This window comes from Pterocles gutturalis, unplaced genomic scaffold (genome assembly GCF_000699245.1).
Source record: "Pterocles gutturalis isolate BGI_N339 unplaced genomic scaffold, ASM69924v1 scaffold7663, whole genome shotgun sequence".
NCBI classification, from domain to species: Eukaryota; Metazoa; Chordata; class Aves; order Pterocliformes; family Pteroclidae; genus Pterocles; species Pterocles gutturalis.
Genome location: NW_010125507.1, coordinates 43841 through 67361, shown reverse-complemented (window position 1 = coordinate 67361; position 23521 = coordinate 43841). Strand labels below are relative to the sequence as shown.

At 46.9% G+C, this 23521-nt stretch overlaps 1 protein-coding gene across 1 annotated transcript in view; it reads right to left on the bottom strand.

Moving 5' to 3' along the window:
• Positions 1–512: 512 nt before the first annotated feature.
• EPS8L2 (EPS8-like 2) overlaps positions 513–23521 on the bottom strand; it is a 35266-nt gene continuing 12257 nt past the window's right edge. The window contains exons 2-19 of the mRNA XM_010078590.1: positions 21710–21774; positions 19212–19373; positions 18451–18600; positions 18247–18326; positions 17986–18125; positions 15779–15861; positions 15159–15285; positions 14716–14804; positions 12807–12881; positions 11625–11773; positions 11321–11447; positions 10818–10933; positions 7513–7624; positions 6352–6459; positions 4775–4913; positions 2158–2341; positions 1172–1304; positions 513–844 (exon numbers count right to left, since the gene is read on the bottom strand). Coding sequence (XP_010076892.1) covers positions 773–844; positions 1172–1304; positions 2158–2341; positions 4775–4913; positions 6352–6459; positions 7513–7624; positions 10818–10933; positions 11321–11447; positions 11625–11773; positions 12807–12881; positions 14716–14804; positions 15159–15285; positions 15779–15861; positions 17986–18125; positions 18247–18326; positions 18451–18600; positions 19212–19373; positions 21710–21774 — 2111 coding nt within the window. The 3' untranslated portion in view covers positions 513–772. The remainder of the gene's footprint in view (positions 845–1171; positions 1305–2157; positions 2342–4774; positions 4914–6351; positions 6460–7512; positions 7625–10817; positions 10934–11320; positions 11448–11624; positions 11774–12806; positions 12882–14715; positions 14805–15158; positions 15286–15778; positions 15862–17985; positions 18126–18246; positions 18327–18450; positions 18601–19211; positions 19374–21709; positions 21775–23521) is intronic.

Below are 23521 nucleotides of genomic sequence, written 5' to 3'. Positions count from 1 at the left end.
GCAGGATGAGTGCCGAGGTGAAGCGCTGCGCAGCTGCCCAGAGCCCCAGCCTCTGCGTAAGCAGGGATGATCAGGCTGAGCTTTCAATTGCGTCAGTTGTCACTTGGATCCTGCTGGTTGTTATGCAATGAAAGCCCGTTGCCACTGGTCAGACAGCACTAACTGGTACTAGTTAAGGAAGCAGCCAGTCTTAGGTGATGTGTGTTGTGATGCTAGCCTTGTCCAAAGAGGGGGCATGGGGGGACAGAAGAGGGGCAGTGAATTGTCACAGGGCCTCTGCTAGGGGCCTGAGAAGGAAATGAAAAGCGGGGGAAAATACTTCTTCAGTGGTGCAGACTCTAAATGTTTGTGCTGGCTTGTTCTGTGCTGTGTGCCAAGCCCTCTCTTCCCAAGCCACACTGGCAAAGGGGTTGGGAGCAGGTACAGCCCTTTGAGAAAAGCTTCATGGGGTCTTTTTTGCTTGAATCCAGCCATTGCCATACATTCAGACACGTGTGAATTCAGATCTGCTCTGACTGCATGCACATAAAATTTCAGTATAAAATATATAGTTATAAAAAAAAATACTTCATGCAATATTAAAACACCTTCCCCAATGGGACATGATCATATTGTCTACCCTTATCAACAGTGTTCAAGAAATTGTCACTTTGATGGCAATTACACCACAAAGCGTGGAGCACTGCTGTCACTGGGCTGGGCTGGGGATCATTGCTTTCATTCCCTTTTTCTGCACTACTATGACTAATAGGTGAAATAAAGCAGACAGATTTTAATTAGCAGAATCAATCCTTTCCTGGCGACGCTTCATGATTTCTTGGAGCTCTGACTCCCCTCTGCTTTTCTAGAGTGGAAACAAAAGAAGAGGTTTGAATTTTAAGTTCAAGCTGCAGTTAAATTACAGTATTTAACTGATGCTGTAAGAGTAGAGCTAGTTTCAAAGGGACGAGTGATGCTGGTAAGAAGGCAGATTCATTAGTGGAGACAGGGTGATCTGCCTTACAGATTTGGGGCCTTTTCCTTAAAAGGCTTCTCAGCATTTTTAGGTGATGTGGTTTTTGGGGGTTCTTTTTTTTTTAATTTGTTTCTTAAAATGTCTGTTGAATGGGGTATCTGATGCTGCTGGTCCAGGAGCCCATTCACGTTAGGAGTTGTCCACAAAGCTGCTTACCTCCAGTTGGTTTTTCTCCACTGTGATTTTACTGTATACTCTGTTTCCCTCATCACCACACACTTTCTTCAGCTCCTCTCTGTTGAGGGAGAAGAGCTGAGCTCCAGTAAGGATGCCAAGGTGTTCCACTGTCCTGGGAAGACACAAAGCGAGGAGATGATAATTGTTTACTATATGTGGCCTCTTGCCAAAAGTGAGGAATCAGAGATAAAAGGAGTAGGAGCAGCAGAGTGCAGCTCCTGCACCAGGGCTGTGCGAAGGTGACAGCTCCCGGGTAACCCAAGCTCTTGGTGGGGATGACAGCAGGAGCGGGTGAAGCCAGCATCAGCCGCTGTGTACCCAGCCCCGTGGGTACTGCAGTGATTTCACTCCAGTTGCATCTCATTTGGTGAGCAATCCTGAAGCTCCTCTTAGCTCACTGTGCAGAGTTGTAACTCGTAACCCTTGACCATGTGTAGCTTTTTGATCCTTCCCTGCTGGCTGGGAAGATTTGCCAGTCCCAGCTGAGGGTTTGGTTCTTCCTCAGAGATGCTTTAGGACAGCTTCCCCAGAGGCGGGCTGTCACCTGGAATTTGCATTTCAGGCCAAGGGTGTAGTTAGTTAATTAGTTATTTTCCTCTAAGTCCAGCACACTGAACTGGTGAACTGGGGCCAGACAAGCCCCAGCAATAGGACGCGGTGCAGCATTTGGCTGTGAGCTGTGTGGATTAACAAGACTATTCCTTTATTTGCACCTACTCATTAGGTCTTTCGCTGCACTGTAAGACAAGGTTCATTGGATCGGGTATAAGAAAGGGAGTAGGTTTGGGCTCTGAATATGCTGGTTATGTAGCCTGGATTTAATATGGTTGAAATAAAATTTGCAACACAGGCTCTGTAAGTAAATACAAGTGATTTATAATCTGGTTAAAATGTTGCAAGCTGCCTCCCCCACTCCTTTTTAAATGAAGGACCAGAATTTCATCTGGTATTAAAGCAAATCTTACTCTTTGCTGAATGACTTTGCCTCCAGCCAAGCTTTGACTTCTTCAGTGCTGGATTCGAAGGTGAGGGGTACAAAAACTTGCTGAGGCTTTTCCACTTTGAAATTCCTCTGGGGAGGCTGAATTTTATTATTTGTGATCTTCTTTAGCAGCTCATCATTCAGCTCATCCATTTGATGAATAAGTTCTGGGGAAACAAGGCACAAGGTAGAGAGAAGGGAATGAAATCAAGTCTTCCATCACAAATCCTATTAATGTGTTTGTGGGGAAATTGTAAGGAAGGTTAGAATGTGGCTCAGCATTTTTATTAACTCTGTAAATACACCAAAGGAAAGTGCTTACTTTTGTATTTTAGTTCTAAAGAACAAGCTTAAGTGCTTTGTTAGAGCAATAGGTTGAGAAATAACATTTTGACCTTCAAACTTCATCAGGAACAAATGTATGAAGGAGACCACCCCCATGCTGGAGGCTGGCAGGCTGCTGGAGCAGGCTGAGGGAATCACAGAATCACAGAATCACAGAATGTTAGAGATTGGAAGGGACCTCGAAAGATCATCTAGTCCAATCCCCCTGCCGGAGCAGGACACCTAGATCCCCCCCTTTCCTCCCAAGCCAACACTCTTAACTTCCTTCAGCTTTTTGAAACCTCACAGCTTTTGAAATCTCTGGTTCTGATGTTGACCAGCGTTGATATAGGTGTATAATTTCTAAAGAGAAGTCTGTTCTTTGTCATGGTGTGTGCCAGCAGACTCTGAGCTGTCTCATGCAATAGGGATATATTGCCTGGTCCGTGTTTAACTGAGTGGAGATTGGTCTGGTCTGAAAAAGGAGAGCTCACACCTGGAGAGGCACTTGCTTTTAGCCAGCAGGAGCAAAACTACCCATCAATCTGCCTGGAAAATGCTTGTTCAGAAACACTTATTGGGGGGAAAAGTGTGTCATAGTTGATGAAATAATAGAACATTTTGATAAGATCACTGGTGTCTGCAGCAGGTGCTGGTAAGGACCTATATTTTGCCTATTTTTTATATAAATTTATATTGGGATCAGTCTTGTTTCTTGTGTTGTTAACCTATCCTGATCATCACACACACCTCTTTCCAAGGACATTAAACCCTGCAACACTGACTAGCAGAGGTTTCCTCAAGGGTGTAAAACCTGACCCAGCAGTGTCTTTGCTTCCACCGGTGCTGTCGAGTGGTGGCAAGGGGCAGGGTCCCTTTTCCCTGATGTCTGGTGTTGCTGTTGTGTTTTTGCTTTAGTTTGTCATCTTCCTGTTTTTGAGTTACTTAGTTCCCTTTGAGCTATTGAAATAAGGAGATTGCCCTGCAGCCTTAGCAGCAGGGAGGGGAAAAAACCTAGACCCCACGAGACAGCAGAGGTCAGGCAGACCTGACTGTGTTTCTGAGAACAAGGTTCCCATTTTTCTGTGCCCCTGTGTTGCCATTATTTTCTTCCCATTGCCTCTTTGCTGTTGCCTGATGTGGAAGGCCAGTTCTGTGAGTACCTACAATCAGAGTCTCGGTTTTGAGCTGTAGCCCTGCTCCCTCCACTTTTCAGTCCTCACTGCTACTTCTTGTGAGTAATTGATCCCAGTCCTCAGAGCTCCAGCTTTTGCTGTGCAGCTGAATACCAGTGGCAGGAAGCATGAACTGGGAGTGAGCGGCACACTCATAAAACTCTAGTGACACATCATCCAGTATCACTTTTTCCATGAAACTCCTGAAGAATGTGGAGAACAGTGGTATTAATAGATACATGTCCGTGGTGTTTGTATTATGGGGCTTTCCATCATTCCAAAAGGGCTCCTGCTTCCAGGAGTCCCCGGTAGCTGACCAGGGGATGAACCCTGGTTTTGGCCTTTGGGAGCTTGCTACAGGTGTGTGCTGGGTGCGATACGGGAGTGAGGTGAGCGGGGCTCCTGGTCTTTCTCATGTTCTGTGACCCCACGTGGCACACGCAGGGTGAGGGAGCAATGTGAGCCGCATGTTTGGCAGATCTGCTGGCTGCGGTTTCTCTGAAACCGCTTGAAGGAACAGGCCGGGCGGGCACTGCATGTGTGCCAGGAGCAAGAGCAAAGGCAACGAGAGAAAGGGATTGCCCTGAATGTGGGTGGTTGGAGGGGAAAGGAAACTCTCCTTGGGAGGAAGGTGGTCAAGCTGGAAGGAGGGTCAGGGTGATCACCTTCTTGCCCTCCGTGTACTGGGCTGCCTGAGAGCCTGTGACCTGAGTCAGTGAGCTCCTCAGGGCTGCTGTGTTGGCTGCGGGTACTACCTGGAATCTCCTCTGCACAGCTCCTCCAAAACCACTGCTGCTCTATGGCTTATCGCTGAAAGGTGCAGCTGCTCCCTGTGCAGAGCCATATGAGAGGGAACACACACTCGAGTAGGTCTGGTTACATGCACACAGCAGCCAAAAATAAGACACAGAGCATTGTGGTGAAAGTAAAGAAAGCAAGCAAGCCACCGGCACAGAGGGCAAGCAAAAGCACATGCTCACAGAAACTTTTCAATTAAATCCTGCGATGCAGAGCCATGGTGCCATGCTCTCTGGCTGCCTGAGGCTGCTACGTGTGGTATAAAAGTGCCCTGACGCTGGGAGCGCGGCTTGGGACACATACGTTCTTTGGCGTCCTGGGGAGAGTTGCGCGATAACATTTCACTTCCCCATTTATCCCCAGCGTAGCTGGCAGGTAGCTTGTGACTGGGGCTGGAGGGTCCATATCCCCTGGGGCTGAGATCTCCTTTGTACCTCTGGTTCTAGGTGATAAGAAAGAAAAAAAATAAATGTAAGAATTTTTTTGCTGTTCTTCATTTTCTTAAACTTTTTGCCTCCTGCCCACGATAGCAAATGGAGGGACAAATTGCCCTGTCCTGATCTGGGGCCGCTCAGCTGAGGCTGATGAGACCTCAGGTGCAGCTGCATGGAAGAAGTTAATTTCTGGGGTTTCATGGGAATGAACAGAACCCAAAGGCCAAAGACTGTGTGAAGGCATTTACACCCTTGGAGAACACGTCACACTTGTCACACAGTCCTCTTCTATGCTTGGTTACTGCTGCTGTAGATGACCGCTCTCCCGTGCATGACTTGGACCTCTTGCTATGCAGAAATTACTGCTCAGAGGGCTTCCTTGGAGATGGAGAGCCAGGGAAGCAAAAGGGTTTTTATATGAAAAGAAAACAAACAGAAATCCTATTTGAAGCTAAAGCATCACTGCTCTAGTAACTGGATGTTGAGTGGGAGCACTGCCAAGTGCCTGGAGCAGTCTGGAAAGAGTCTTTTGACATTTTCTTGATTAAACTAACAGGGCTTCTGTCCAGAGGCCTGCTGGGGCACTTTATGCTTTGCCCAAGCTGTGACATACCAAACCAGGAAGGCGATTCCATGCTTCCGTAGGGCATTTAGAGCTCTCCAGCTCCACATTCCAGCATCTCGCCAGTCTCCACCTTTGCAATGCAAGGTACGTGAGAGCAATACTCACTCACTGCTCACTTAGATGGTATTTCCATCTGCCTCCGCTCCTGCTGCTGAACTGAACTGCATGAGGGAACTGTCTGTCTTTTACATAACCCCCAACAAAAACCTCAGCATTTTGGTGGCAAAATTTGCTTTTACATTTGCATTAGCTCTTTCATCGTCTCCACAGCCCAGCCCTGAGAACAGCAGGGTTTCACAACAGGGGAGGTGGCAAACCATAGGCTGAGAAGTACGTGGGTTTGGCGGGGAAGGCACTGGCAAAAGGTGGAACTTTTTCAAGCTACTGTAGCCAGCAGCTGTTGGGTGACACCTCAACGTGAGAGCTTTTCTGTTGGGGTGACAAGTCATCGAGCTGGGGTCTCGCTTCATAGCAGGCTGCTGCCTGTCACACAGGACTCAGCCTTTGCCTGTCCTGGAACCCTGCTGGCAGCAGGCAGTGCGCTTGGCATCTTGGAGCAGGAGGAGAGCAGGAGGCTGCTGCACGGATGGGAAGGACAGGCCTTGTTTGGGGAGGGGGAAGGTAAACGGTGGCAAAATGTGAGAGTTTTATCATTGGAGACTTGTGAATTTCCAGGATCCTGGTTTGTCTGCTTGGGAGGGTTTATGTCAGCTTGTGCACAGCATCCTAAGAAACCCAGGGAGGTCTAATTACAAGATCATCCTCAGAGGCTGGTTATGCCCTGCAGCTGGCCAGCAGGTAAATGTCATCTGACTACAGACCTGTTCGAGCTCTTCCAGTTTCACCACATCCAGGATGTTATAAGGGACGTAACCAGCCTGCCCGCTCCGGTTGAGCAATTTCCACCACTGCTTATTATCTTCCAACACCTGAGAGACAGAAAAAAATAAATTTGCTAGTGAGAACATCAGATTTCTGGCATACATAAATGGCATATAGCAGAAATAAACCATGTGAAGTTGTCAGAATAATATCACTGAGGTCAGGAGCTGGCAAACAGACCTATTGCACTAACTTGCAACTCAGGACTGAAACCTTTCCTGAAAAGCACCAGAACGTATCCTAGTGATGAACAGGAGAGCATCTCTGGGGGAAACAGACCTGGGGTGCTCAAGAACTCATAGTTTCTCATTTATCTGCCTGTTTCTCCATTATTTTTTTGTCAGTGACTATGTTGTCTTTTTGCATTAAAAAAAAATAAATTGAGTGACTCCTGCCAAAAATGTTGGAGTGTTATCATAGAACTTGATCACATGTTGCATCATAACACATAACATAATCGCATTGTAACCCTGCTGTGGCAAGGAGATTGCCTGTTGCTGAGATACTTCCTATTGCACCTGCCCCTGCTCCTTTCTGCAGGCTTGTTTTTACCCAGAACTGTCATTTTTCATTTAGTTTTTTAAAAAGTAATCTTCCCAGAATGGATGAGCTTTCCTGGCAAGACTTACACACGTTTCTCATTCTAGCTACATTTTTGAACAAAAGTCTTTTTCTCGGGTCACAGATCTGTTACAGTTAGTGTGTTGACCAAACCATGTCTTATGTTCTCCAGCTGCCAACCGTGTTGTGTTAAGAGAAAGGTAATGAGAAAGGATGTTTTCAGAGAAAATATTTCCTTTGCGGGGGGAGTCGTAATAATGAACATATGCCCAGCAAGTGGGTGAGCAGTGTAGTACAGTGAGTTGTTTTCCTTCCTCCTCATTGCTAATTAAGGTGTGACTGATGAGTTTCAGCTGAGCAAATGACTCAATGCATACAGGCAGCCTGCTCCAGCTCAGATGTAAAGCTTTAGATTTGAGCAAAGCTTCTTGCTACTGCTCAGAAAACATCATGAGCTGGCGCTTGCCAGTATCCCGCGGTCTCTCTCCTGTTCTGGGAAGGGGAGGAGGGCACACCTTTTCCCCAGCATGTTCACATACCTCCAGGATTTCATCCTTAAGCACTGAGAGTTCATTGGCATTTCGCGCGGTGAAATCGTAGCGGATTTTGGCATATCTCTTCGGTGGAGCCATTCCCTGTGCCTCAAAATTCCTGCATGAGAAAAAGATTGGAGTTTTAATGGAATCCCATCTAATAACTGGGGCAATACAGGTTCACTGGTGAAAGAGGAGGGGGGAAGGCTGTGTGCCAGTGCAGGCAGAGAGGCAATTGTGTCTGTGTTAGGAGGGCAGTGCCTCTTTACTACTCTATTTTGAGGAAGATTTTCACACTCTGTGTTTAGGAAAAAAGAACAGAAAAGAAAAAAAGCTGTAGGGCTGTTTGGTTAGTGGCCTTACTGGGGGACTGGGAGGCTGGTGCTCTCGGGGTGGAAGGAAAGACTTCTTCCCCTGTCAGGTGCTGCTTTGCTGCAGCAAGGGCTGGGGAGACTGACAAAGCTCAAGCAAAATGCTCTGATGGCACCTCCGCTGAAAAATAAGTGTGAAACCCTCATATCCTGAGAAGTGGAAACAGCTGCCTCGTATGGCAGAGCAGGGGAGAGGCAGGCACCTGCGCTGGGGAAGGGGCACTGAAAATGGGTGTAGGTCAAACTAACTGGAAATCTGTTGTTTTTTTATCAGGTGATGAATGCTGAGCTACCGAAACAGAATTCTGCAGGTTCCCAGGAAAAGTGAGTTTGAGTGTTTCTATTCTAAGATACATTTTTTGGGGAAATGAATGTGTTTATTTTGATTGGGAATTTCTGACAGAAGAATATATGGCTTTCAGTGTTGAACTGACTTTTCATTTGGAGAGAGAGACAAAATAAGCACAGTAGATTGTAAAAAAACGGTGGAAAAAGTGCAATGAAAGATTTCCTTTGACTCAAACTGAAATGTTTTATTTTTTCATAGTTTTTTTTTTTTTTTTGCCTGACTTAGGAAAATTTTGCAGATTTCATCTTTTTCTCCTCTAGTTAGGATGGATGTAGTGTTATTTGTTAATTCCAAAAATGTTTGTGGTATGGAAAAACTGTCTTGCCTTGTTGTGTATGGGCAGGTGGAAACTGCTTTAATGCATCTACGGATCTTTCTGCTTCTAACTCGCAACCTGCGTAGCTGCCTGGTGCAGGAGGCTCCCGGGTGCCCCAGTCACAGTGGGTATCCCAGCAGGGGGTTGGGTTCTCTGTTCTGTAACTCAGTGGAACCAGTGCTTCCAGCACTGCGAGCAACTCTGGGGTTTAGCCTGATGTTTTTCCATTGCCAAGTTCTTGGGTTTGATTGGAAACTCTGCAGATTGCCTCTGAGGCATCTGTAAAACCTGACTTTGAAAAGCAAGTCCGTTATGCTTAGTTTCATTTAATTTTACTATTTTCCTTAGATAACTTTTGGTGGCCTGAAAAAGATGGAAACCACTGGTTCAGTGGTTTGATATTGTGCCTATAGCTGTAGCGTTGTCTCTCTTGATTTGGGACAACTCTTGGTCTGCTTACAGCTGTGTGCAATGTAAAGTTGTAAATCTGCAGTGGGGGAGAGCTTGGAGCTGACTCTGGGACAGATTGAATCCACCAGTAAAGCAAGGGAGCGGTGGCCTTGCCCAGCGCTGCCCTGAAGGCAGGGAGGGGGAGGAAAGCCTAAGTGAGGTAGAAATTACTTATTTTGTAGCATTCCAGAAGGTAAATGAGTCATGAGGAAAGAAGTGACACTGGAGGAGTTTGAGGCTAATGTGTAATTCGCAGGCACTCAGGTTTTACACAAGCGACCTTCGGTGGTTATTTCTTGGGGCTTTCATAACGCTTCTCTGCAGCCAAAAGCCCCGGTGTAAATAATGATACCGATGCGTTGGTATTGTTGTTAATATAGGGCCTCTTGGTTAGAAAATTAGTTCAAACTACCCTGAAAAAAGCATGAGTAGAGGAGGAAATATGTCTGTGCTAGGATTGTGATCTTGGCAAACATGGGCAGACTTGGCTGAGGTCTGCTCTGGACTGAAGGAGGTGTCTAAGCTCATTCTCAATTTTAGCATCTGCTTCAGTGCCATTAACTTTGATTTTTTTTTGTTTGTTTGTTTTCTTAAATGTTATCCATATCGAAAACTTGCTGTTGACAGTCTGAAAAGTAGGTTAAAAGGTATGACACCTATCCCAGGAGAAAAGAGACCCTCATCTCCTCTTCCGTGAGCCCGCACGGAATCTTTAAAGATTTAGAGTTAATAACTTCGCGTCAAATCACTGCCAAGTGGAGTATGGCAGAGAATTCATTTGCAAGTTTGTTGAAACTCGGAGGTCTCAGAAAGATGTCACAGGTGTAAGCTCATGTAAACAAGCAAGCAGGTGAAAAGCCTCTAAACTTTGAACCAAAAGTACTTACATAAAGATTTTATACCCCTGAGTAACTGGTGACAGAAAACTAGCAGCGGGGCAGAGCGTGTGGTTAAATTGTGAAAGAGCCATCTTTCCCTTGGCAAAGGGCCTAAGGCAGAAGGATAGCCCAGGTGGTTCTGGGTTGGGAACTGAACTTTCCAAAACTTCTGAAGAAAGGGAAGGGTTTTTTTCCCGGTTTTCTGGATTTATCTCATTAAGAAGAGTCTGAAATCAATGTCTTGTCAGTTTGCTGATGGAGAGATGGGCAAGACCAGAAACACATTCTGGTTTTATTCAGCCTCTAATAAATGTTTTTCCCTTTGGTTGTGTCTAAAAGCAAAGGGAGGAGCTGCCACCTCCAGTAAAACAAACTGGTAATTCCTCAGTTAAATGTTTTCCGTGCAGTGCTGCTAAGGTTGGGTGGCTCTTTCCCAGCACTACTGTTTTCAACAGCGGAAAGCTTGTGTGTGCTCACGCCTTAGTGCAGATTCCTTGTATGAGCAGGTTCTTCTGTGCGAGCTGTTGTGGCTTTGGGATGGATGGAGAGGCACTAACTTCTCTCAGCATATGGAGAATGAAAGTGCAGCACAGTCTTGGGCACGTGATCCTTAATATCGCCTTGGTGGGCTGATGTTATGAAACAAGACCTACTGATTGACTAATGAAGTCAGTCAATATTTTTGCCTCTTGTGGTGGAAAACATATGTAACCCATTTCCTTGTAGACCTGCTGGTGATTAAAAAGCAGACAGTGTTTACGTGAATAATCCCTCATCTGATCTTTGAGCTCTCTTCATCTGGTTAACAAGTCTGAATTAATAACGCCAGAGAGTTACCTGCCAGGATGCCAAACCATCCTGGTGCCACGATGTGCGGCAGTGGGTGTTTGTGAGGTTACTAGGAGGGAGCAGAGGTGCTGTTGTCCCCGGGGGTGTTGGTACGTTACCTATTTACATGCTGAGTTACGTTCTGTTTAAAGGCATCCACAGCTTGCGTCTGATCAGGGGTCTGGCCGCGCTTGAGCGAGGAGTTACGGTAGGGATATCCGTTGGCTGATGATAGCTGGAAGGGCAGAAATGGAGTCGGTGAAAGGGAAAAGCTGTGTCACAGAAAAGGAGGGTGATGGTGGTGGATGAATCATGGCCTGGAAGCTTGTGGTCGTAGTGAGGTGCACACCAAGGAAATGTTCTTCAGGCAAACCTGTACCCCTGGGGCTCGGCTATGGTATAGTATCCTATCTCCTGTTGATCAGGAGGTGAGGCTGGTTAATTGCTGCCCTTTCCTGGCCTTATTTTCTTTCCATATTTAACTGGAGTGACCAGATCCAACTGAGTTTTGAGCTGACTACCTTTTACACACCACAGCAAACTCCACAGATCCATCTCTCACTCTGGAAAAGGAGGAGGGAGAGGGGAAAGAATAGAGGATAATCGGGGGCACAAGACTAACCTCTTCCTGCAAGTGTCCGATGTCTATTTCCCATGGAGCTCCGCGGAAGATTTCCACAGGTGGTTCCCAGCCATTGCGGAATTTGGGGATGTAGGTGGGGATATTTGCTTCTCGGGGCCATTCAGCTCTAGGACATGAAGCAGGGAATATGCAGTGAGATTCACAAGGAACATGGCTCTGAAAGCACATCAGGGAGAAGAAGGGGTATCAGGGCATCCTTGACCCTCTGACACGGGTATGAAGCGTTCTGTCTGCCTTTCTCAAGAGCTCGGGGAACCTGGTGCGATGGCAGCTCTGTCCTCACCTGGATCTGGTCCATGTCTCTCCCAGGGAGTCCCAGAGGTTTATCTCTTTTGGTGTCAGGTGTCCCCTGAGGAAATCTGTGGCATCTTTAGAAAGAAGCGGGGTGACGACAGACCTGGCAAGCTCAGGGCCACCACAGCTACTGACAATCTGGATTAAACACAAACACACACAAAGATGAGAGATTTTGCAGGAAATGTTCAAAATATCAAACCAGCACACACACAAAGGAACAGAAATCAGAGAGAGAAAAATCAGTGGCTCTGATCCTTTGGAGTCTCTGTGCCTGCCCACTCCGAAGGAAGCCAATGGACCCTCCACAGTGAGTACCTCGAAAACCAGGCTAATTCACACTGCACTTGTGCTTCCAAAGTTCTCCTCTATCCCTTCGTATGTAAGGGTGAGGTTTCACAACGTAGATGAACTAAACCAATGGTTTGCTGCTACATAAAAGGGATGCTGTATTCCCTCAGCATCCCCTTATTATCCTGGTAGTCCTTGACTGGCAGATTTAATTCAGAAAAAGCAAATAGGCAAATGAGGCATATAGCTCCTAAGTTATCCAAGGTATAAAATGAAAGCCAGAGGGCAAGCCTTCATGGCAAGGGATGGCCTGACTCCTGCTGGCAGCAGGTAGCCCTTAGATCAGCTCAGTTGTCTCAAGAAACATCAACCTAAATCTTCAGTTCAGAGGAACACAGGAATTTTTCTATTGGAACCAAAGCAAAGTCTGATCTAAAAATGAGCCATTGTTAGAGGCAGCATATATCACAAGCTGGCAGTTTAAAAACTAGAAAATCATTTGGTATTTCTGTGTCCCTTCTGGCTTCTTTTACCAGTTGGGATTTTTGCTTCCTGTTTTCAATGCAAATATTGAGCCATGTTTGCTTGAAGGTGAGATCAGGCAGATTCCCCCTGGGGAACCCTAGCCAGCTTACACTTTTGTTCACAGTAAGACTTTGTTAATGGGGTAGAAAGATTCATATTTGCTAGGGTTTGTTCGAGCTGGAAATCAGATCAGAGGCCAGAAACACTGGTGGTGTTGCTTCTGGACTTTACTGAGAAAGCTTTAGCCAGTTGTGAGCAGTCTTCCGACTCTTCTGCATCATGTAGCTGCCTGTAAGTGCAAAAGCGACATTGAAATGAAAAGGAGTTCACAGTGAAACCTGTGAGTCGGGTTTACCAGTTCCAGCGGCCCAAATAGGAAATGCACCAACTCTGAAGCGCTGGGGTTCTGGATGTGCTTTCTCAGTTTGGCCTGAAAAAGAGAAAGGAAACCCAGCTTAATCCAGACCTGATTTTGCCTTCTCTTTTATGTCCTGTGGAGGGATTGTTGCTGACTGGTGTTTGCTACAGTTAGTAACGCAGCCAGGAAAGTGAGGAAACTTTCCACAGTGCCCTTGAAATTGGGCAAGAACAGTGACTGGGGAGTAGGAATCGATCCGTTTCAGATCATTACTATTTTGTGTCCATTTCTAAGGGTGTTGAATTTCAAGAGGGGTAGAGTACCTATTCTGTTAAAACCAGTTCTGGTGAAGCTATTTTGAGCAGAAGCAGAAAACTTTGGCTTATTTTGGGTCTTACGAAGGGCCAGGTCTATTGCTTCTGACTCTGGCAAAGTTGAAAATTCTGCGAGTTCCCATGGAACAAGTGTTTTCCAGGATCCCTTGGCAAATTGCTGACGAGGAGAAATCTCCACTGAGGTCTTGCCTGCAGCACCTAGCACTGCCCTGGCCCCTGAAACGCTTGGTGTTGGGAGTGGGCTGTGGTGGGATGGAGGAGCAAACACTGAGGATTACTTTATTGTAATAATTGCATTTCATTCACAGCAATCGGCTAAACTGTGGTGCAGCAGCGGGCAGCAAGGTTTGGGGCCTGAGTGCAGGGAGGGCTTGGGCACGTGAATGAATTTCCTACATGTTAGCTCCCAGGCTGCTGAGAGGGGAGCAGCAGCGGTGCTGAGGTTGGGGTGTGCCAGAGCATTTGCACAGATCCACAGATCCCCAGCCCATAGCGGGCGCTTGCGGCTGCGCTGCACACTTGGCAGCATCCAGGGTAGGACAGACCTCTGCTGTGAGTAAGGGTTTGGCTGACCACACTGACTCTGCTGTATTTATCTCGGCTGTGTCAGCGGTCAGAAAGGGCTGGGATGCCAGCAGCCTGGCTGGGATTTCTTTACGCTTGGGGAATCCTTAGCTGATGCTTCAGGGAAGCCAGCATCCTGCTGTGGGTGTGTGGCATAGCCTTAGCGGGCTATTGCTGGCCAGATCTGCCACCTCCAGGACTCGGTTCTGGTCCTGAGGAGGCACAAATTTCTGCATATTTGCTTCCAAAAGAAAAGGCTGGAGCTTGGTGTCCTGCGTTAAGGTTGTTTACAATCTCGGTGGTTTCTGTACTGGTAACTTCTGCGGAAGGATCTTGTTAGACTGTGTTCACTGGGCAAGTTTGGTCAGAACTGATAGAATTTCCTTCTGGCTCGTTACCCTCCTGGTCTTGCATGCTTCGCTAGGCGGAGCTGACCGCACTGGGAACATATTCATGCTTCTGCTTTTCATCCCCTTTATTTAAATTTAAGAACGATTTAAAGTAGATAAGACTTTTTTCCCTTTTTTTTTTTAATATTTGCAGTCCTCCATTTCATGCTTTGTAAGAATAACAAGTACTACAGCTCTCACGAAACTACTCAGACTTCTAAAGGCCACAAGCAGAAGTGGATATCTAGAGTGGGGATCTCTGTACAAGCCTTTGCACAGCTATCAGCAAGGTGGGCATGGCAGTTCTTGGCTCTCTAAGCTCACAGCTTCTCAAATGCTTTACATCAGAACTGTGAGGAGAGCTCCAGGCATTGCAAGGCCCTTGGCTGCTCAGTCCCACCCTGGACTTTGCACTTCTAGTTTCAGGTTAACAACTCATCCCAAAAAACCTGCACGAGCCTGACACAATATTTGTTCCAGATTCTGAAGAATTGGGAATTCCCACTTTTGTCCCTTCATAGTGTTTTTGGTTCAAATTTTACTTTAAATGCTTACTGCTGTGCTATATGGGAAAAAGCCCCATCACTGCGTGGGATGAAAACACCCTCTGTGTCTTACCAAGAGGTTAAAAGCCAGTTTGGTTTTCTGGAAGCAGTCGATGAACTCAGCCTCACTTGGGGGTCTTGCTCGAAGAGTCAGCATACCCTCTTTTATGAGAAGGTGGAGAGAAAAACACTGTAATCAGACAACCCTTTTCAGGACAGTTTCATCTTGCTGGCATGCAGAAGACACAGCAGAAAGGGTGCTGAAACTACAACTACTGAAAATCAAGGGTTTTAGAAAACCAAGTCTTCCTCTGTGTTGGAGGCTTCACTAGGCTCAGTGTGCTCCACAGGAGGTCCCCACAGACCAGTGGTACCTTCCAAACTGGTGTAGCGGCTGTTGGGCCCGTAGCCATGCTGCTGCATCAACCTGGCCTCGCTGGGGTGTCAGCTGAGGTCTCCTCCCAACCTGCACCTGTGCCCCTGTGTTCCCCGTTTGTTCCAGCTGTTGCACTGTACCTGCTGGCCCTTTCTTCTTGTTCTTCTTCCCTTTCTTCCTTTGGTTGAGCTGTTTGAATGCCTCTGCAGCCTTCTGAAGCCTGGCAACAAACACTTCAATGTCATCCAGAGTGCAGTTCAGGATTTGCTGTGAGGACAGAAATGCAACAAACCGAGGTGAAAGAGAGTCCAACCTGCACGCAGCTGGGCAGCCCGAATCCCAGACCATGCCGCTCTGTGCCTGCTTCATTCCTGGAAGAATGCACAGGAATGGGGAGTCCAGGCGTGAAATGAATCTGAATTCATCACTTTGCAAACAAACACAGAGCTGTGCCTGGTTGTGTGTGGTACTTGTCAACGTGACAAGGGACCCCTGCTGATGGACATCTGGAAAATAACCCCAAGAGAGGACTGTGGGCTGGGGAGGGACAGACCTGAAGCCAGCAGAGCTACCTCAGGTCAGAGGAGATTGTAACTGACCCAGTGATGGAGCTTTGCTTTTGTTCACTTTATATTTATGAACTGTGGATATTGGTTTGACAATGACTAGACTGTGCGTAAAATGTCTGCTCATGGAGGAGCCCCTTGCTGCTTCTCCCTCTCCTTCTGCCTATTGACCCTGCACTGTTCTTGTTACCAACCGTTTCTTTTTCAATCTTCTGTGCTAAGATGGCTCGGGACTCTTCGTGGTCATGAGAGGAACCGGAGCCTCGTCGTTCATAGTCTGCAAACACGGGAAGAGAACAATATTGAGGTTGAAAACAGGCTGCATTAAGTGCAGGGACCCATGGGATGGTAACGCCCAGCTTGGTTGTTTGTTCTGGGTTATGAGAGCACCTCAGGAGATCACAAAGAGCAGGAGGTGATCAAAGTTGTCAATTAAATCTTCCAAGATCACAGCACCTGCCTGCCAAGCCTCTGTGTGCTGCCTGTGTTCAAGTGTAAGCAGTGAATGACTCAGAGCAGCCAGCTGTCAGCCACGGGCACAGACCTGCAAGCCCCGGTCTCCAGCTCCTGTGAGTCACCAGCTCTCTTGCCTTTGATGCATCTGAGCTGACTTTGCCCGCAGAGGAGCTGAAGGGCCAGCGCTAATGCGCTCGCATTGCAGAGCACTCCCCATGTGTGTGAGGTGTGATTAGATTAACTCCCGCTCTCTCCTCTAACCTCCAGCTCTCTGCAGGAGCCTTCCTTGTCCCAGAGGTACCAGTTTGACTAAATGGTAGTTGAGAAAGAACAAATAAGACCTGTAAATGAATGTGACCATCACTTGCTAGAAAGCAGCATGGCAGGAATTCTGTGTGGCTGGTGTTCAGGCAGGCCTGCGCCCAAATTGTCGTTTTTGTGTAAACTTGTGTGCAGTCTCTCAAGTGTTTTTAATGGGTGTTTAAAAAAAAAAATCCTCCTATAATAAAAAACCACAGGCACCTCCCAGCTTCCAGAAGAGACGCTCAGTGAGGGGGTGATAGTTCGATGTGAACAATTGCTCAGGTGGCCTCTTTTGAAAAGAATAACGTCAGCTCGGTGAAATGGGGCTAGAAAGGGCCAGCACAGCAGGGGTCTGACAGCAGGATTGAGAAAGTGGGAGAACTGGGGAGGCAGTTTTGGCAAGGGACCGTGAAAATTGTACGTCATCTTTAAGCGTTAGGATGAAGTGATTAGTTTTGACAGGTTCTGTAGAAAAAGCAATAAGGTGTGTTTGAAAGGAGAAGCAACCTTGCCAAACAGGCATCATGCAAGGCTTTCTCCTGTCATCTGCCTTCGCGCCGGGCTCTGTGTTCTCAGACCCAGAAATCCTGCCTGGGTAAGTGCCCGGCTCTGCTGATGTAAGCAACGGACTTAAAGCTTTATGCTAAGCATGCCGGGAAGGGCAGAGTTCAGGGTGCCCATTTCATTAAAACTGCTGTGCAGCAGGATGTAGGTGTTTATACACGGCCCAGCTCTGAAATACAGATCTGATTTTCATTATGCAAAACTGGGCCTGAAACAGGCTCTCCTCCGTGCAAGAAGCCAGAGCAGCTGCTTGGCTTCGGATCCCATCCCTGGGAAACGAGTGTTTTCTCTCCTCAGCTGGTGTTTAGAGTTTCTTATACTATCCTGATGATGTGTTTTCCTTGAACCTAGAAATTAATGCCAATAGAAGGTGGTACAATAGGCAGTGACAAGAAAGGCTTACAGTTTGCTTGCCATTTTAGTCCGTTTGAGCTTTTGTCAGAGAAAGAGATTATTTCTATTACTTTCTCCAATACAAGTTTTTTCAAGCCAGCTCAACCAGGCTGAAGCCAGCATGGTTTTGGAATAACATTTTAGATAAGCACATTTAGATCTGCTTTTCCATACTCAACTCCAAGAGAATTCACGCAAACCGCTTGATTTCTGAGGGTGAAATTTCGGCTCCTGTGAAGTCAGCAGAGCCAGGAATTTGCCTTTCTGACCAGGTCTGTCTCGTCTGTATGTTATAGGATCAGCGGTGCCTGGTCCAAGCTTCATGTGATGGCTGCTTTATGAGGGGCTCTCACCTCTTTTGGGAATTTCGGTATCCCAAAATACAGGTGTTGTTACAAGGCCTTTTTATGAGCTTTGATTTGTTGAGATGTTGAGGGGCAGATGCCTGCTGCTAGCCCAGGGAGTACAAATGTTTGCTGTGGCCTAATTTTTAACCGTTTATAAAGCACAGCCAGAGATGCAGCAAAATGTTGTGCCTTTGGTATGTGTCTATGTTAGATTGTAACACGGTGAAGAAACACGGGGCTTCCCTGTGCCCCAGCAGTACTGACCCACTTCAGGGGGCGGCTGTCCAGGCTAACGAGTCCCCTGGCCCCAGGACGGGCTTGCTGAGTGCTGACAGTACCTGGATTGTGCTGGGAAGGGGGTGCCACCCGGTTCCTGTTCATTGCTGAGCCGCGCATGTCATGCTGGATCGGGATGGGAGCCGGCCCCTGCGGTGGTGGGAGGATGGATTGTCTCTGCTTGATCTTTTCTTGGTTTGCTCTGCAAGGGAAACAGTGCAGAACAACCCTGTCAGTGGCTGCCAACCCTGTTTCTGAGAGACTGGTGTGCGGATGCATCACTGTAAATGTGGCTCCCCCCAACCGTATCCTGCAGTACTTACTTGAGTGTCTGTGGCCGTATCTTCTTCCCATGCTTGTGGTCTGCCAGGGCACTTTCTATGTCCTCATGAACCATCTCCGCCTCAAAGATTAAAAAAAAAGGGATGTTTTAAAGGGCTTTGTTTTGGAAAGGATTGAGGGGCTGGCAGAGAGCTAGGATCATATTTTGTTCTCTGCTTCATACCAGTAAGGAGGGCTCTGCTCACCTCCACCTCGTCGCAGTGGAAGAAGTGGATGTCAGGTTTGTGCTGCTCTGAATCCTGACACACCAGGAGAAGGACGGAGGAGTAGCGCATCTGATTCAGCACCGTTTGGCAGTGCTGGACTGTCGGCAGTGGGAAGTCCTCCAGCTCCTCCTGGAAGAGAAAGAGGTCAAGCAATGGGGAACTATTGAACTGCTGGGAAATGGTCCTGTGTATGAACTCCTGGGGGTCTGTGAAGGGCTGACCCTCCCACTGTCTCCTTGGCTGACCTTGGGCTGATATTTAGTTTCTCATTGCTAAAATCAAAGCAGCACCGTCCCTCTCCCACTATCTGTCTGCTCCTTCCCCTCAGGTGAGGTGCCCTGTGTGCACGTACGTGTATCCCCTGTCAGAATGGGGCACTGTTCCCAGCCAGGTGATCTGCGTGTTATTTGAATGCAAGTAATCCATCCTTCCCTCTCTGCCTGTGCTTTATGCAGAGACCTGAATGTGTGTGTTCCTCCCACAGAAAGCAGTGTTGCTGTTGACCTGGAGCACAGCTTGAGGTATCTTTCACCTGGAGTATCTGTGCTCTGGAACCATGAATAAATCATTCCACATTGCCCTTTAAATTAGAGTCAGCCAGCTGCTGTACACCCAGGAGTGGATTTTGGTAGTGATTCGCCCTTGTTTGGGTTTGAATGCCACTAGCAGGCAGAAGGGGAAGGGCGCGCACGCTACACCCTTGCGTCCGCCTGTGGGTAGCTCCACAGAGCTCCGGGTACCTGCGACTCGCAGTCCAGCAGGCGGATGGACTTGTCGTTCACTTGCAGCAGCATCTCCTGCGTCCAGATCTTCTCTTTTGAGTTGAGCAAGATGAGTTTTCGAATAGCATCATCCACTGTCACGATGGACTCGCTCTTGTCCATGACGAATGTGGCCAAGTGCTGGAGTTGGGAGGAAAGGAGGAGAAAACAGGTGAAAAAGCTTTGATGGGGTGTGTACTGTAAATCAGTGATGTATCTGTCTCTAAAGGCTTGAATTATTGTTTGTCTCTTCAGAACACAGGCATGAAAAGAGGCTCTTTGTTGTGTCTAGTTCAGGATGAGTTTTGCCTGTCTTTTCTCCCTGAAATCCCTTGTCTTTGTGCCTTCTCCCAGTGATCAGACATAACCCTTTTAGGTTTCAAGCAGTTTCTTTCTGCTGCTGACTCTTGGCTACAGTGGTGCTGTATCAGGGGTCAGGGTTCAGCATGGCACACAAAGACAGTCTTTGTCCCTGAAGACTAGCAAGCAAGGGCTCCAAAACACAAGAAAAGGAAGGAAGTCCTTTTTAACCTGTAAAAGCCCAGGGAGATGCAAAGTGGGAAGCAGAGTAAGAGGCAGCAAGAGCTGACCCTGCTCCAGCACCAACGGAGGGAACCAGCACTGTCCTGCAGCAGAAACACGCTGGGACCTTGGAGAGGCTGTGAACACTGGGGTCTGGTACAGACCAGGCGGACCTGAGGAGGATCCGTGTACTCGGAGCACGGAGCCTGGGGGGGCTGTGTTGAAGCACAGGCAAGAACTGTTGCTGTGATCGGCTCCAGACAAGGTGGATGCAGGTGCAAGGCTGGGATTTGAAGCAGTGGTAGCCCTGACAGGCAGAAAGGGCTGAGTCTTTAAACGTGATGGTCAGTGATGGGAATTAGGGGTGGAGAGGGTTTGTGGTGACCAGTTTGTTGTTAAGGTGGTTGTTGGATAATTCATAAAGGCTGGAAAGAGCAGAGAAGAGGATAAACACTGCAGAATGTAAGAGCCAATCCTGCATTCATAAAGCAAAGGTATGGGGTAATAATGGGGTCTAGGCATAGTGGGGTGAGGCGCTGTCTAAGTACAACTCCTGGCACGTATCTGAGCTGGAAGCTGAGATTAGCCATGCAATCAGATACGAAAAACATGCTCAGGTATGTTACTGTAGCTGTAAAATAGTGCACAAAAAGGTATTCACAAAGTCAGTGTTATCTGTGCAGAGGTGACAAACCCTCTGCTTTCCGAGCAGTGAATTGGTTTATATCTGATGACGAGCATTCTTATCTGTTCTATTATATTAACTGCCAGGTTTACACTCTTCATAAATTCCTTTGTTGTTTACTGTTAAGTAAGTTAATTTTCAAGGAGGGGAAAGCTACTTGTCTCACTCGGACTCATTAGAATATTTTTTTTCTTTTCCACTTTCTCTAGATACTGGTGAAATGAGAGGGAGAGAATCTTGCTACTGTCTTTGATTTATCTCATTAAACCTCCCCCCCTTTCATCCACATGGATATGCAAATACAGCAGCTTTTGTAAGAATGGACAATGACTCTATCCGCTATTAAACTTTATCAGCTCATAGATTGCTTTGAAGGATGTAAAATGCCTCTTGTGAGGAAACCTCTGGCTACCTCACTGCCTGCCACTGAAATCATGTTTGCCTTGGTTAAAGTTCAAGGTAGAGACTCACAAATGGGTGGCATATGGCATAATTAATGAAGAATTCATGTATGTGTCACTGTTTAAAGTCCCTTCTCTGCTGCTTGGTAGGAGTCACCAATGGGGATGGCTGGCAGGGCTACCGATGATAGTAGCCAGGATGGAAACCAGAGCCTCTTTCCAAACAAGCTTTCTAAAAAGTCTAAATTTCATTTTAAGCAACTGAACAGACTTCTTTATTTCTAACTGTGTGCTTCAGCTCTCCAATGGACTGTGACCTTACACCAGAGAAGAGAGGGCCCTATCTGCTAAATATGAACCTTGTAAACTGTTTTCCCTTCTTGCCTTGCCCGGTTTTCAGTGATGAATGGTCCGGCTGGCCTCAGATGGGCACCTCTCTCCCACTGGCCTGCACTGGCGTGTTGTATTTTTCAGGCCTGGGATGGCCAGGCTGGCTCTTCTTTTTTCAGTGGACGTCTGTGACACTGGGAGATGGATTTGGCTTAATGCCTGTCGAGGCTGAAGGCTTTTGAATTACTTGAGAGGACACAGCAGCTGAGGGAGAGCTGAAAAATGATAGTCATTGTGGTCTTCCCAGCTGGGTGGGAAGCTCCGGAGGCAAGTATTTTACAGAAAATAAATATGAAGTTTCAAGCAGCTTTGCTGTTTGCCTCTCCCAGGGTGTGGATAGTGACACTTGCTGTTTGTAAGAAGGTTCCCAGCTCCTCTTTGGCCTAATGAAGGTCTGGGACAAACGAAACACCTTGCATTGCCAGCATCTATCACTGACGCTGGCCTTTCAGCCCCTTACTGTTCCAATGCACACTCACCTGTACGTGGTACTGTGAAGTCTCGTGCATAATGATATTGGAGTTGGAGTATTTTTTCCTTTGTTCTGCAAAAAAAGAGAAGAAAACAAGCCATCATTGTAGTGGCTGTTTATCATTATATCGGATTCTGAGAATTACAGCTGTCATGGGGTGTTACAGACTTTGAGCTTCCAGCTTCACTCAGAGCGTTGGCAATGATAAGACATCATAATGATATCAATTTTTTAAACAAGGATTGGCAAAGCAGGCATGTAGGGTACACATTCAAGTTGTTCCCTTAATGCTGCTGATAGTTTGATTCCTGGGGGTCAGCACCATTTGTGGAGGAAGTTAAACCTAGCATAAAGGGAAGCCCCAGCCACCGAAGGACCAGGGAGGCTCTCGGAAGAGGGCTGCGTAGGTGAGGAGTGGCTTGAGAAGGCTGGCAGAAGACTATGACATGCATGTGGCAAGAAGAAAAAATCCACTGCAACCCACCAGTTTGGACATAACAGCCCTTTGAATCGTCCTTCAGAAGAAGCCCTCTGCACTACTGTGACACTTTCAGTTTCCTTTCTTGTGTTTCCTGGCAAAGCGCAGTGAAGGACGGTAGTTACAGATAGGAAGGGCTGCAGGGACCAAGGCCAGCCTGTCAGAACCTGCGGTTCTTAGACATATTTTTATGAGGCAACGAATCTTTATCACTTCTTTGTGGAAAGTGGCAGTAAAGAGCAATTGGCAAAAAATTGCTTGGAATTTCATGAAGTTATTGAATATAATCCTATAAGAATGTACCCTGCCAGCTGTTTAATTGGTACTTTTCCAGGGATTCCTTATAAATACGTTGCTTGAACAGCAGAGGAGTAACTATCCAGGCCCAGAGTGATCTGGGAGCATCCAACGTGAAAACATCATCCTCGCCAGCAGAGGACATCCTCTGATCTCTGGTTGCTTAGAAAATGCAGCGGCAGTTTTCTGTTTTCACCCTTCTTAAAGCCTGTGTTAGAATAGCCTGTCCTCTGTGGCAACAGTCACAACCAGCGGGATTTCATAACACAGCAAATGTTAGGGCTCTTCGTGTTTTAAAGAAGGATATATTAATCTTAGTTTATTTGTGGTTTACTTCAAAGCTCTCTTTAATGCCTCCTCAGAGATGTTGGCTTCTCTCTTGCTTTCCCCTTCTCTTTGAACACAGAACATGTGGTCTCATTTAACAAATTTCATGTTAAAGAGCCTGGCACCTAGAAAATTAATATCCTCATAGGACCTCGTTCAGTCAGTTTCCAAATTTATTTAAAATTTTTAAAAAGGTTCTTTTGGTGAAGTGCTGCAAGACCTAGGTAAAACTTTGCAAAATTTTCCCTTAGTTTATATTTTTAGTAGCCCGTCACATTTTAATTGACAAACACTCCCTAAAGATTTACAAGAAACTCCTAAAAGTTGAAGGTCTCCTTGTAATCAAAAGACTGACTTTTTTTTTTTTTTTTTTAGTAAAAAAGATGGGAACTGAAGGTTGGTCTAAAGTGCGGAGAGTAAAATGAATGTAAAGCAGGGCAAGGGCAGGGCAGTAACTGGCAGGGGCTGGAGGTGGCAGGAGCTCTGGGAAGGAGCAGGGTCTGCCGCAGCAGTGACCATCCTGTGATGTCCCCTGGATGGGCTGCAGGTGAGCGGGGCTCTGGCTGGTCTCTCCTTTAGGTGAGAATTTGAGAAGGAGGATATCAGCCTAACGAAGGAGCTGGTGATGTAGCTCCTCCCTAGGGACACCATGGCTTGTTTAACTTTTCCTTTTGCTGTCCTCTGAAACTGCAAGTGGTTTACATCCTTTTCGGTTGT